The sequence below is a fragment of the Chrysemys picta genome, chromosome 7 (genome assembly GCF_011386835.1).
Source record: "Chrysemys picta bellii isolate R12L10 chromosome 7, ASM1138683v2, whole genome shotgun sequence".
Taxonomy (NCBI): domain Eukaryota; kingdom Metazoa; phylum Chordata; order Testudines; family Emydidae; genus Chrysemys; species Chrysemys picta.
The window spans coordinates 42,168,300-42,181,991 of NC_088797.1; the positions used below are offsets into that span (position 1 = coordinate 42,168,300).

General features: G+C 51.4%; 2 protein-coding genes across 3 annotated transcripts in view; one reads left to right on the forward strand and one right to left on the reverse strand.

Moving 5' to 3' along the window:
• The window catches only part of IARS1 (isoleucyl-tRNA synthetase 1), a 237,148-nt gene extending 228,859 nt beyond the window's left edge, over nucleotides 1-8,289 (reverse strand). Inside the window, exon 1 of the mRNA XM_065551253.1 lies at nucleotides 7,718-8,289. The gene's annotated coding sequence lies outside the window, so the exon portion shown is untranslated. The remainder of the gene's footprint in view (nucleotides 1-7,717) is intronic.
• The window catches only part of LOC135972628 (myb/SANT-like DNA-binding domain-containing protein 2), a 31,535-nt gene extending 18,380 nt beyond the window's left edge, over nucleotides 1-13,155 (forward strand). The window contains exons 1-2 of one of the 2 annotated variants that reach the window (XM_065551257.1): nucleotides 9,167-11,616; nucleotides 12,609-13,155. In XM_065551257.1, coding sequence (XP_065407329.1) covers nucleotides 11,040-11,616; nucleotides 12,609-12,838 — 807 coding nt within the window. In that variant the 5' untranslated portion in view covers nucleotides 9,167-11,039 and the 3' untranslated portion in view covers nucleotides 12,839-13,155. Of the gene's footprint in view, nucleotides 1-9,166; nucleotides 11,617-12,608 lie in introns of those variants that run through there. The other variant, XR_010589105.1, reaches the window with a different exon arrangement.
• The last annotated feature ends 537 nt before the right edge of the window (nucleotides 13,156-13,692 follow it).

Sequence of the window (13,692 nt, forward strand, 5' to 3'; positions counted from 1 at the left end):
GTCTTCCCCCATCCCCCGGCATCTCAGCCGGTAAGGGGACGGGGCTGCAAGCTGCGGCCGAGCGGCAGGAACTCAGGCCCCGCTGGAGACACCAGGCGGCTGCAGCGATGTTTGGGAGAGGGATAAGCGGCATGGTAAGGGACCGGGACACCCCCGACCCCATCCCCCACAGCCCTGACCCCCAAAATTTTTCTGCTCTGAGCCCAGCCCCTCTAAGCCGGGCACCCCCCGACCCCATCCCCCACAACCCTGACCCCCAAAATTTTTTTGCTTGGGGCAGCAAAAAACCTAGAGCCAGCCCTGGGTGCAGCCCCCCCACCAGCAGCAGGGAGGATCATTTGAGGAGATGCAGTGGGGCCCAGGCCAGTCCCCACAGGGGGTGGGGTGGGAGCGCCACCCAGCCCCACTCCCAGTTGTGCTCCAGCCCCGCCCCCAGCTCCATGCCCGGCTCCGCCCAGCCTCAGCCCCCAACTGCAGCCTAGCCGCAGCTCTGCATCTGGCCCTGCTGCCAGCCCCAACCCCAGCCTCAGCCTCAGCCCCCTTACCTCTGTCCGCCCCCCACTCTTGGGAGCTAAAAATGGGGTTATGAAGCCTGAAGGAGCTATTTTGAAAATAAAACAAAACCAAAAACAGCACAGACAAGACTTAATTCCTTAGTCAATAAGATCTAAATGTGTAATGTGCTTATGCTGGGTTTTTTGTTTGGGTTGGTTTGTTTTTTTATTTTGGTTTGGTTGTTTGCACTTATGCTGCCAGAGGAGTGCAAACTCCTAGCACAGATTACTGCACTGGTGTCAGCCATGAAAAAACTAAGGAACACTTTACGCCTTGCATTACCTTACATTTGCATTAGTGCAGCTACATTGATGTAGCTGTACTAGCATGGAAAACTAGCACAGGTAAGGCTTTAGTAGGATTATGACCTCACAAGTATCAAGAATTTGACACTTGATTAAATGAGGGAATGTTTTTTATTCAGACTGTTCCTTAGTTTTGTTTGTTTGTTTTTGTGTAAATTAAATAGTACACATAGTGAGAAAATATCTCTTTGCCACTCTTACCCCTTGACTTAAGGGCTGAGAAAATTCCCAGTATACATTTCCGTTGATCAAGACTTCACATATCTGATATTTCTAAGAAAAAAAGAAGCAGAAAAAAGCCTTAAGGAATACCCTTTGGGTCTTCTCTGTTTGTCATAAAGAAAAAAAGGCACAAACCCATTTTTCCCCCTTGGCAGGTAACCTTTAAACCAGGGGTGGGCAAATTATGGCCCGCAGGCCAGATCCAGCCCGCCAGCCATTTTAATCTGTTCCTTGAGCTCCCGCTGGGGAGCGGGTTCTGGGGCTTGCCCCGCTCCAGCCGGGGAGCAGGGTCGTGGGCTGCTCTACGCGGCTCCCGGAAGCAGCGGCATGGCCCCCCTCCAGCTCCTATGCAGCCAGAGGGCTCCACTCTGCATGTTGCCCCCACCCCAAGCGCCACCTCCGCAGCTCCCATTGGCCGGGAACCACAGCCAATGGGAGCTGCAAGGGCAGTGCCTGCAGACAGAGCAGCATGTAGAGCCGCCTGGCCACGCCGCTGCATAGGAGCCGGAGAAGGGAGATGCCACTGCTTCCAGGAGCCGCTTGAGGTAAGCACCGCCCTGAGCCTGCACCTCTGAGCCTCTCCCCATGCCCCAATCCCCTGCCCCAGCCCTGATCCCCCTCCCGCCCTCTGAACCCCTCAATCCCAGCCCAGAGCACCCTCCTGCACCCCAAACCCCTCATCCCCAGCCCCATACCCCCAGCTGTAGCCTGCACCCCTTCCTGCACCCCACTCCTCTGCCCCAGCCCGAAGCCCCCTCCCACACCCTGAACTCCTCATTTCTGGCCCCACCCCAGAGCCCGCACCCCCAACCAGAGCCCTCACCCCCTCTCACAGCCCAACCCCAATTTTGTGAGCATTCATGGCCTGCAATACAATTTCTATTTCCAGATGTGTCCCTTGGGCCAAAAAGTTTGCCCACCCCTGCTTTAAACACTGCATACATTTGGCAGAGCATGGGTATGAAAATCTCATCCACAAATATTCTCAAAGATTTGCCAAACAGTGCAACAGTAGAGGTACTGTTTTTACAGCATACTAAAATGCCTTCATGTATCCTGATAGATCAGAAAGAATCCATATATGCAACATCTTGGTGTATGCCTTTTAGTATCAGGCACGTGCTGTATATTCCTGAATCACACATACCGGGCCAGAGTTTCAGCTGGCCCTTGCATAGGCATGGAAGGAGCAATGAATGTTTTCTTGAGTCTAGAGATTATTCCCTGCTAACACCACCTTGGAGGCAAGGCACTCCAAAAGGGTCAGGGAGGAGATGGAGCCATGAAACTACCCCACCTTGCCAGTGGTCAGTGCAGCCAGGCACTGTTGTGCACGCCACTCTGCCAGGCAAGGGAGCATATGGTGCTTCTCCTTAGGGATGCATGCAGTATTGCCAGCTCTGTGCTTTCAAAAATCATGAGATTTTTCAAAAATAATAAATGTCTGGGTTTTCTTATTTACCATCAGGTTTTTGAAGCTTTAGGGGGGAAAATACCCAGGGCTGCCCAGAGGATTCAGGGGGCCTGAGGCAAAGCAATTTTGGGGGCCCCTTCCATAAAAAAAAGTTGCAATACTATAGAATACTATATTCTCGTGGGGGCCCCTGGGCCTGAGGCAAATTGCCCCACTTCCCCCCGCCCCCGGGGTGGCCCTGAAAACACCTAAGTCCCACATTTGTAAGGGTATTTAGGCGTTGCCGCACTTGGTGGTGCAACACCTAACTGAGTTAGGAGCCTGGGTTTAATTTCCAACAGTGATTTAGGCACTTAGGAGCCTAAAGCCCAGTGGCTGTCTGCATGAGCTTCTAAGGGTCAAAATCCAGCCTCAAATACACATGCAAAAATGTGTCCTTCCCAATGGCGCTTGCAAGGGATTCCTCTTTCTATCACCCTCAGGTTGGGGTCACTGCCATTCTATCCCTCTTCATTTCCCACTCCATCATTATCCTCTGGACCCCCTTAGTCTCCTTCTGCGCCACTTCACTCTTCTTCCAGCTTCTCATGTTACTCCATTCTCTAGGGTTGCCAGGTGTCTGGTTTTTGACCAAAGTGAATAAGGAAAAGTTATTTACTTGTTCCCATAATATAAGAACTAGGGACCACCAAATGAAATTAATGGGCAGCAGGTTTAAAACAAATAAAAGGAAGTTCTTCTTCACACAGCACACAGTCAACTTGTGGAACTCCTTGCCTAAGGAAGTTGTGAAGGCTAGGACTATAACAGGGTTTAAAAGAGAACTGGATAAATTCATGGAGATTAAGTCCATTAATGGCTATTAGCCAGGATGGGTAAGGAATGGTGTCCTCTGTCTGTCAGAGGGTGGTGATGGATGGCGAGAGAGAGAGAGAGTGAGAGAGATCACTTGACCGGAATGCCTGGTCGAAAACGGAACCTGGCGGCTCCGGTCAGCACTGCCATCTGGGCTGTTAAAAGTCTGGTCGGCGGTGCTGCAGGGCTAAGGCAGGCTAGTCTCTACCTGTCCTGGCACCGTGCTGTGCCCCAGAAGTGGCCAGCAGGTCCGGCTCCTAGACAGGGGGGCCGCACAGCTCTGCGCGCTGCCCCCGCCCCGAGCACTGGCTCCGTACTTCCATTGGCAGGGAACTGTGGCCAATGGGAGATGGGGGGCAGTGCCTGCAGGCGAGAACAGTGTGTGGAGCCTCCTCGTCTTCCCTCCTCCCACTGCCTAGGAGCCTGACCTGCTGGCCACTTCCTGGGAACAGTACAGAGCCAGGGCAGGTGGGGAGCCTGCCTTAGCCCTGCTGCGCCACTGACCGGAAGTCCCCGAGGTAAGCCTCTGCCCCAACCCCGAGCCCCAACCCCCTGCCCCAACCCAGAGCCCCGTCCTGCACCCTGAACCCTGCATTTCTGGCCCCACCCCGGAGCCCGCACTCTGGGTTAGAGCCCTCACCCCCTCCGGCACCCCAACCCCCTGCCCCAGCCCAGTGAAAGTGAGTGAGGATGGGGGAAAGTGAGCCACCAAGGGAGGGGTAATGTAGTGAGTGGGGGCAGGGCCTCAGGGAAGGTATGGGGCAGGAGGTGGGGCCTCAGGGAAGGGGCAGGGCTAGGGTGTTCGGTTTTGTGCAATTAGAAAGTTGGCAACCCTACCATTCTCCTTAGTCTCCTCCTGCCCTGCACATCTCCCTGCCCTCCCATTCCCCTGCAACCCTTATATCAACTTCCTGCTTCCCCTCTTAGGCCATGTCTACACCAGCGAGCTTACAGTGACACAACTGTACCGATGCAGCTGTGCCACTTTAAGATCACTCATGCAGCTGCTCTATGCCATAATTAACCCACCTCCAATGAGTGGCGGTAGCTATGGATATAGCGCTGTCCAAACTGGCACTTCTGTCAGTGTAACTTATGTCGCTCAGAGGGATGTTTTTTTCTCATCCATGAGTGACATAAGTTATACCGACAAAAGTGCTAGTGTAGACATAGCCTCAGTTTCCGCATCCACCTTCAGTGTCTCCAGTGCTCCTCAAAGTCTGTTTCCTAATAGTGTCTTGTCTAGCCCTGCAACCACACAGTGGCAGCCGTCTGGCCTGTGGGCAAGGCCGGCCTTAACAGGTGCGGGGCCCCACGCCGGGATGCAAATTGTCTTGTGCCCTCCCCCGCCCCAACTCTGCCCCGACTCCGCTCCCTCCCTGCCCCATTGGATCCCTCCCCAAATCCCCACCCTGGCCCCGCCCTCAGCCCCGCCCCCTCACTGCCCCATTGGATCCCTCCCCAAATCCCCGCCCTGGCCCCGCGTCTTCCCCAAGCACACCGCATTCCTCCTCCTCACTCCTCCCTCCCAGGCCTTTGCTGATCAGCTGTTCGGCGGCGCAAGCGCTGGAGGGAGGGGGGAGAAGCAGGATGCGGCTTTTTTTTCCCCCCCCCCCCACTCCGCGGGCAGCCCCGGACGTTGCGGGGCCCTCTTAGGCACCGGGCCCCATTCCAGGGAATTGGCCAAATTGGCTTAAAGGCAGCCCTGCCTGCGGGTAGGGCTTTGGTCTCACTGAAAACAGCTGGAAATGGTAGGGCTGCTACATTGAACATAGGGAAATAGCAGCCATCTTGCTGGCTTCAGCCTAATTGCCAGTAAATAGACATGGTGGCCATTTTGAATAAGAGAAAATTAATGAGTTGGTAGCTTTTCATTGCATTTTCATGGGACAGGTAAAACATCTCAAAATCACTAGCCTTGAAATAAAAATTGCAAGAGTTGGCAACACTGTCACATTGAGAATTGTTACCAGTTCTCCTACAGCTAGTTTAGTATTCATCCACGCAAAAACTCTGATAGAAGCATTAGTGTAAACCAAGAACAGGCTTAACCACTACTCTATAGTCTAACCCTGAACAAAGCAGGCCTGCACTAGTGCTTCCACCTCCATACAACAACACTTTGAACCAAATTCAACCTTGGCACAAATGCAACTCCCACTGAAATGAATAGGAGCTGTGTCTGCACATGTCAGGGCTGACTTTGTCCCTTTATGCCTGAGGCTTTCCTTTGTCTGTGTTTCCCAAAATCCTACACTGTTTTTTGTTGTTGTTGTTTTGTTTTTTGGCAGAGGATTGTTGATGGAGGAGTATTTATTAAATAAACTATAAAAAGCTTGTATCTTAGAGGTTTGCACAGCAGTTGTCTGTACCACTCCCATTATGGATTGGCCTGGCCATTCAGCTCTTTGCCACATCTCAGTGGAGTGAAAATAACTGGGAGTGTTAGGAAGCTGATAGCTCAAGGTGGAGACTAAGGGCTTATCTTCACTACCTGCCTGGATCGGCGGGTAGAAATCGATCTCTCGGGGATCGAATTATTGCGTCTCGTTGGGACACGACAATTGATCCCCGAATCGACGCACGTACTCCACCAGCCCAGGTAGGAGTAAGCTCCGTCGATGGGGGAGCCACAGCGGTCGATTTGCTGCTGTCCTCACAGTGGGGTAAGTCAGCTCGGATACGTCGAATTCAGCTACGCTATTCGCGTAGCTGAATTTACGTATCTTAAATCGTTCCCCCCCCCCAGTGTAGACCTAGCCTTAGAAACAGATCTGGGCAGGAAAATGTTTCCTTCTGAGAATAAACTGATGCTTACACTAACTATTTTTTCTTGATTTATTCCTCACAAAGTAAAATGATAACTACAGTAATCAGGAATTAATCACTAATCACTCCATCCCACGCACAACATTTCACAGTTGACGTGCTGATTTATGTAAGGGTGGAGTGACAAAGGAAAGGTGGATGCAGTAACCGGTACTGGCTATTTTTGGCATCATAATACCAGACTAGCTGAGCGAATGATATGATCTGGTACAGCAAAATCCAATGTTTCTCTGACAAATATGCATTTAAAAATGGCTGCTCAAACTAGCTCATTTTTATTTATAATAAAAAGTCTCTTATTAAATGAGCTAATTTGTGTTAAATTAATTTATATTGAATAGCACAATTAATTGCTACTGGGACTACAGAATAGATATTTGTGTAATCAATTTTAGAGGTAAGGAAGGTTCAATTTAAATAATTTTGATATTTCAATGATAGCTGTGCTTTACTTTCAAATACTAAATAGGCAAAGATAATCATACGCCCAAATGTAACCTCTGCTGGGCATGGTTTAAATGCATAACACAACACTTCCATCATCTGTAACAGAGAAAGATAGAGTCTGACACACAATTTGGCATGAGCACTGATCTATTTTTAGGGCTGCACGACTGTCCAGGACCTACTGCAGTATGTGCACAGAGAACAGAAATTTGAACCAAACTACTTTCTGATGTAGATGTTTGCAATACACTGAGAGTCTGAAACTACTTTGTCAAGGAAGTAGTGGAATAAATGCCGGGAAAACAGAAAAAGAAAAAATGTCACCACCACTACATTTTTACTATTAGTAATATTTAGTCAATACCTGAGGCCAGAATTCTCCTCCAGCAGGAGACAAGTAACTTCTACTGAATTCATTGGGAGTTACTTGTATGCTGGGAGGTTGGGGATGGCGGTGGGAATAAGGCCCCTTAAAGTGCCAGCAAAGTGGATTAGCTATAAGTGTGAAAGTGTTAAGGCCTCCGCGGGAGGAGGGGCTGGCTTGGGGGGGCAGGGGGGAACCGCCCCCCAGCACAAGCCAGCAGACCAGAGCAGGTTGGGGCTGGGTTGCTCCACTTATTTCCGCTGATGAGTGCAGGCCCGACCCCTGCTGCAGTCCTCAGGGGAGTGGGGGCAGGGCTGGGGCAGAGCAGGGGCAGGAAGAGGCGGGGTGGGGGCGGAGCAAGGGCAGGGGCTTTGGGGAATGGGTGGAGTGGGGGTGGGGCTGGGGTGGAGCAGGGGTGGGGGCCAAGGGGAAGAGGCGGAGCAGGGGCTGGAGCAGCATGCAGCTGCATAGGGCACCAGGAAATTTGGTGCCCAAAATTTCCTGGTGCCCTACGCAGCTGCTTACTTTGCATATGGGTAAGGACGGCCCTGTATGGCTTCATCTATGCTATAAAAGCTGAGCTGGGAGACCAAGTTACCACATGGTAAAATCCTAACATACCAAAAACATAGTTTCCTTAGTTGTCATAGTTCCTTAGTATTTCAGATTACTTTTTTGAACACACACAACCTTCAGCTAATGTCCTTGTGATGGGGTTCGACTCACCACTGCGACACCTCCTGCTGGCTGTCCTGGGGATTAGTTCTGTATGTCAGTGCACCCTCTTCTGGTGATGTCTCGCCATCATCACTTTTGTTCCAGGGACCCATGTCACTCCCAAGACCGCAGCATCCTCTTCAATGACACAGCCCCCAGCTGTGCCACACTCTGTGCTCCCCCCTTCCGGGGGAATGTCACAGTCCCTTAGTCCAGCCACTTCCTCAGTGGCAAGTGGGGGTTGGGAGGGGGAGAGGGACCCAGGCCCGCCCACTACTCCAGGTCCTGGCCCAAGGACCCTGTAGATGGCCGCTGCCTGCGACACCCCGCCTCTGACTCCTCAGTAGATTTCCCTGGGCCACTTCCCCATGGCCCCAGCACTCTCTTTGCCCTTGCCTCAGGGCCTCAGCCTCCAGCTCCCTGCAGCACACCAGGAGCTGCCTTTAGCTCCCCAGGTCTCTGCCTGCAGCACTGCTCTGTCCAGGGTGCTTGCTGCCTTCAGCCTGCAACGCAACCCATCCACCTCCCTTCTTAAGCTCCAGGGAATGACTGAAGCTGCTCTGTACTGCATTTGTTCTTATATGGGCCTGCCCGACCCTGATTGGCTGCTCCTATAAGCCCTTCTGTGATTGGCTGCCTCCTGCGCAGCCTCCCTAGGGCTCCATTAACCCCTGGGAGATCCCAGTGTGGAGCAGGTGCCCCATCACAGTCCTGGATTTAAAAGTCATGTTATGCATATGGAACAGTGCACCATTAAGTCCAGAGCCTTATCCCTCAAGAAGAGCCATATAGTTAAGGAACAGGACAGGGAGTCAAGAGATGTGAATTGTATTCCTGGTTCCTCTATGTATGTGATCTTGGTCAAAACCAATTAATCTCCATACTCCACTTACAGGACTTCACATGGTGAGGAAGATTTTTTTCATAACATATTTTGAAGTAGTGTCTTCTCTTGGTGCTGACTAATACAGCTCTTCAGAACCTCCTACATCATGTTACTTTGGTTCACAAACAGAGGCCTGGTCTACACTGCAAGTTAAGTAGTAAGCGGTCTTTCGTCAATCTAGCTGTGGAAGTGTCTTCACTTAAATTTGGCTCCCATTGACGTAAATGCCTCTCTATGCTGATTTAGTAACACTACCTCCCTGAGCGGTGCAGAGTCACAGTTGATATAATTAGGCTGATGCAGTGTCAGTGGCTTTCAGGACCCATCCCACAATGCCCCACACTGACAAAACGATCGATACAAGCACTCCTGGTGAGGCTGAGCATCGCCAAGCATACGCACACACAAGCGATTTTATAACTACAGTCGCTGTGTGCTGACGTAAGTTAGGTCAACACAATTTTGTAGTGTAGACATGGCCTCATAAGCTTACCACTAATGTCACCATGAATAACTTTTATTTCCAAAATATCTGAGCTTTGCTTCCATCCCCCTCCTAATCTTTTTGGCCATTTTTTTTTTTTTTTTTTTTTTTTGCTAGTATACATCTGTGAAAGCTGGAGATCTACCAAAACAGTGTTAAGAAAAATTAGACGCCCTTGAAAATAAGTGCTGTTGTAACAATTGGGCCTACAAGTATACCTGAATTGTAAGCTTAACTGTAAGAAAGTTTATAAAGTGTCACAATAAACAATACCAGTAAGCATTAATGGGTAAAGGTGCAAAAGGAAAACAAAAAAAGACTAGATTAGCTTAAACAAAAAAGCCAACTAATATAACTTAAGAACTGTGTAAAACTCAGGCCTGGTAAACCAGAGAAATGTGGAACCAGTCATTAATGAACCCAAACTGGTGTGCTGGCAATTAGGCCTAAACGATGGACAAAATAATAAGAAGATGGGCTATTACGCCCATCACTTCTTTTTGGGGTACTTAAAAAATGACTTTTAGGGGAAAAGTTGGCTACTGCAACCCTAGCTGGCTGAAAGACAAGAAAAAGGGAAGGTGTGAGCTTCACCATCATGGCTGCCACCCCACCATTTCCAGGAACCCCATGATCCAGTGTGACACTATTGTGCCTTCTTTGTCCTGGATCCTGAGAGATGTCCTAACCAGACTGGGACAGAGAGAGAGAGAGAGAGAGAGAGACCCAGAAACACCAGTTCTTCCCCTGGCTTCAGCTAAATCCTGAACATCAGCTGGGTTGTGAGATAGGGTTGCCATGGCTCTCCCACTTTTTGAAAGTGGACTTGCCTGTTTTTGCTGTGGGCGACAGGCCCCCCCTACCCCTGCCCCTCCTCTTTCCCCCAAGGCCAGGCCGGCAGCTGGAACCAGGCCAGGGAGCCCAGGCAATGGAGGGCGCCACACTGTGGAAGGGCCAGGGGTGGAAGGGCCGAGAGCAACCCCTGGCCCATGTCCCCGCCAAGGGCAGGTGGAGGCTCCGCAGCTCTTACCATGGCTGGGCTGTGGCTCTGAGATCCCAACCCGGCTCCAGCCAGGGAATGGGGCAAGAGCCATATGGGCAGCTGTGGGGAGCTGCAAACCCCCCACCTGCCCCGGGCAGAGGGCCCACAGGGCACGGACACAAGCCCAGGGCTGCTCTCGGCCCCCCCGCCCCATCCCAGACTGGTAGACGGTCCGTAGCTCCCGGCCTGCTCCAGCTTCTGGCTTAGCTGGGGGCAGGGCCTTGGGTGGAAGGGGTGGGGGTCCTGGATCCCCCCCCCCCACTTTTGGGAAGGCTCCGCCAGAGCTGCCTGGCAATGTATTCCTTCCCCACTTTATTTCTTCCTGTTCCTATTTCTCTCCTTCTTTCTTCTGTCTAATAAGAGCCTGGCTTAGCCCACCAAGACTGCATATTTTACTATATTGCTATAAGCCGGTTGCCATAAAGGCAGGCCTAAGCAGTCTGATACTGATTACAAGTTTGCCAGGTCTCAGAGTGGCTGAAAGGACCATGTGCTATGCCTGTGTATTTCCAGCAGTGAGGTTGCAAGTGAGGCCTGGTCTACACTAGGAGGTTATGTCGAATTTAGCAGCGTTAAATCGAATTAACCCTGCACCCGTCCACACAACGAAGCTATTTAGTTTGACATAGAGGTCTCAAATTCGATTTCTGTACTCCTCCCCAACGAGGGGAGTAGCGCTAAATTCGACATGGCCATGTCAAATTAGGGTAGGTGTGGATGGAAATTGACGCTAATAGCTCCGGGAGCTATCCCACAGTGCACCACTCTGTTGACGCTCTGGACAGCAGTCTGAGCTCTGATGCTCTGACCAGCCACACAGGGAAAGCCCCGGGAAAATTTGAATTCCTTTTCCTGTCTGGGCAGTTTGAATCTCATTTCCTGTTTGGACATCGTGGTGAGCTCAGCAACACTGGCAACGATGCAGAGTTCTCCAGCAGAGGTGACCATGCAATCTCAAAATAGAAAGAGGGCCCCAGCATGGACCGATCGGGAAGTCTTGGATCTGATCGCTGTATGGGGTGATGAGTCCGTGCTCTCGGAGCTGCGATCGAAAAGACGGAATGCAGAAATCTACGAGAAGATCTCAAAAGCCATGACAGAGAGAGGATACAGCCGGGATGCAACGCAGTGCCGCGTGAAAATCAAGGAGCTGAGACAAGCGTACCAGAAGACCAAAGAGTCAAACGGACGCTCCGGATCCCAGCCCCAGACATGCCGTTTCTACGAGGCACTGCATTCCATTCTAGGTGCGGCCGCCACCACTACCCCACCACTGACTGTGGACTCTGAGGATGGGATATTGTCGACGGCCGCTTCCTCTGAGATGTTAGCGGACAGGGAAGATGAGGAAGGTGAGGAGGAGGAGGAGGCAGTCAACAGCGCTTACAACGCTGATTTCCCAGACAGCCAGGATCTCTTCATCACCCTCACAGAGATCCCCTACCAACCGTCCCCAGGCATTAACCCGGACCCTGAATCAGGGGAAGGATCAGTCGGTAAGTGTTTTAAACATGTAAACATTTATTTTGAACAGAACAGGAATATTATCAGTGGGTTTTTCATGATTTGTTTGCCCTGGGCGCTTATCGTTTTAGTCCTTGGCAGTGCAACTACTGCAAAAGAATCTAACAATGTCCGGTTTATCATGATTAGTTTGCCCTAGGCACTCAACTTTTTAGTCCTTGCCAGTGCAGCTACTGGAATAGAAGGTCTATATGTACGGGGATAGAGCTGAAATCCTCATGGGACATCTCCACGAAGCTCTCCTGAAGGTAATTGGAAAGCCTTTGCATGAGGTTCCTGGGGAGAGCGGCCTTATTGTGTCCTCGGTAGTAGGAAACTTTTCCTTGCCAGGCTATCATCAAGTACTCTGGGATCATTGCCTTGCAGAGCATGGCGGCATACGGCCCTGGTTTTTGCTGGCTTTCACGCAGCATGCGTTCTTTGTCGGTCTCCGAAATTCTCAGCAGAGTGATGTCGCTCATGGTGACCTGCTTAGAATTAGGAGAATGTTACTATTGGGACTGCCTGCCTGTTCCTTTACAGAACTCTCACCAGCGGTTTACAGCCACGCGGTGGAGGCGGGAGAGGGGCAGCAGACAGGGATCTTTCCCGGGGACAGCCACGAGGGGGTGGGACAGGGGCAGACTTCATGCTTGCCGGATTGCCGGCAGCAGGAACTGGCCAACGATAGGAGCATTGCTTTTAACTTGAAAGGAGGGCACAGCTATAATTTAAGTTTTAAGCAGCCAAAAGTCTATGGCTTACCATGTCAGCCTGCTACCCGAATTCCGCTGTCCTGCCCCGCTTGTCTGATCTCCACTGCAAGACCCCAGGCACTGAATGCGAAGGCTGAAAATTCGACCTTGTCCTGAGTGCGCATGTGATAGGTGCTGTGCATGGTCTTGTTCACAGAGAAAGACTATGTTCATTTGTTCACCAAAAATTATCTTTGTGAGGAATTCACTCCCTTTTTCCCATCCCACAGCTGCCATCCTACCCTGCCATCCCCCTCACAGAGGCTGGCGCAGATTAGGCGTAGAAAGAAAAGGACACGGGACGACATGTTCTCAGAACTTATGGGCTGCTCCCGAGCCGAGTCAGCACAGCAGACCCAGTGGAGGGAGAACATGTCGCAATACCAGCGAGCACACAGCGAACGGGAAGAGAGGTGGCGGCAGGAAGACCAGCAGGCGACTCAAACGCTGCTTGGACTAATGAGGGAGCAAACGGACACGCTCCGGCGCCTTGTGGATGTTCTGCAGGACCGGAGGCAGGAGGACAGAGCCCCGCTGCAGTCTATCTCTAACCACCATCCCCCGCCACAAAGTCCCATACCCCCCTCACCCAAAGTCCCAAGAAGGAGGGGCGGCAGGTGCCGTGAAAACTGTCACTCCACCCCTGCAGACTGCTCAAGTAGCAGAAGGCTCTCATTCCCAAAAATCTGATAAGTCCTTTCCTTCCTGCCTCACCCAAGCCCCCGTCCCAGTTTCATCCCCTAAGTGTGTAGTTGTTAATAAAAGATATGTTTCTGTTAATTACTGTATCCATCATGTTCTTTTAGAGGAGTGTGTTTGAAGGGAGGGAAGGGGGTTGGTAATTGAAGAGGATAGTCACCTTTGCCAGGGTACAGACACGGGGGTAGGTGCAGCAGAAGGTCACACACACATTGCAGTCACTAGGCACACTGGTCAGTCTGGGAGGTGGTTTTCATGTTCTGTGGGGGGGGGGCATGTGACTTTGTGGCGGGGGAGGGCAGATAGATATCTTATGCAACAGTCCTTGTCCTGGATCACAGGGCCACGCAGCAGGGGATCTGTAACCGCCCTCCCCCGCCACAAAGTCACATAGCCCCCACACACAGAGTCCCGAAAAGGAGGGGTGGCAGGCTCCGTTGAAACAACCAGTCCACCACTGCGGACCTCTCTAGGAGCAGAAGCCTGTCATTCCTCCAGTTTAGAAGCGTTCTTCCCATCACTACGCCCGTTCCCCACCACAATCTGTGTCCCACTTTCAACACTTTACCGTGAAATGTGTAATAAAGAAAACGGTGTCCATTAACAAAGTTCCAT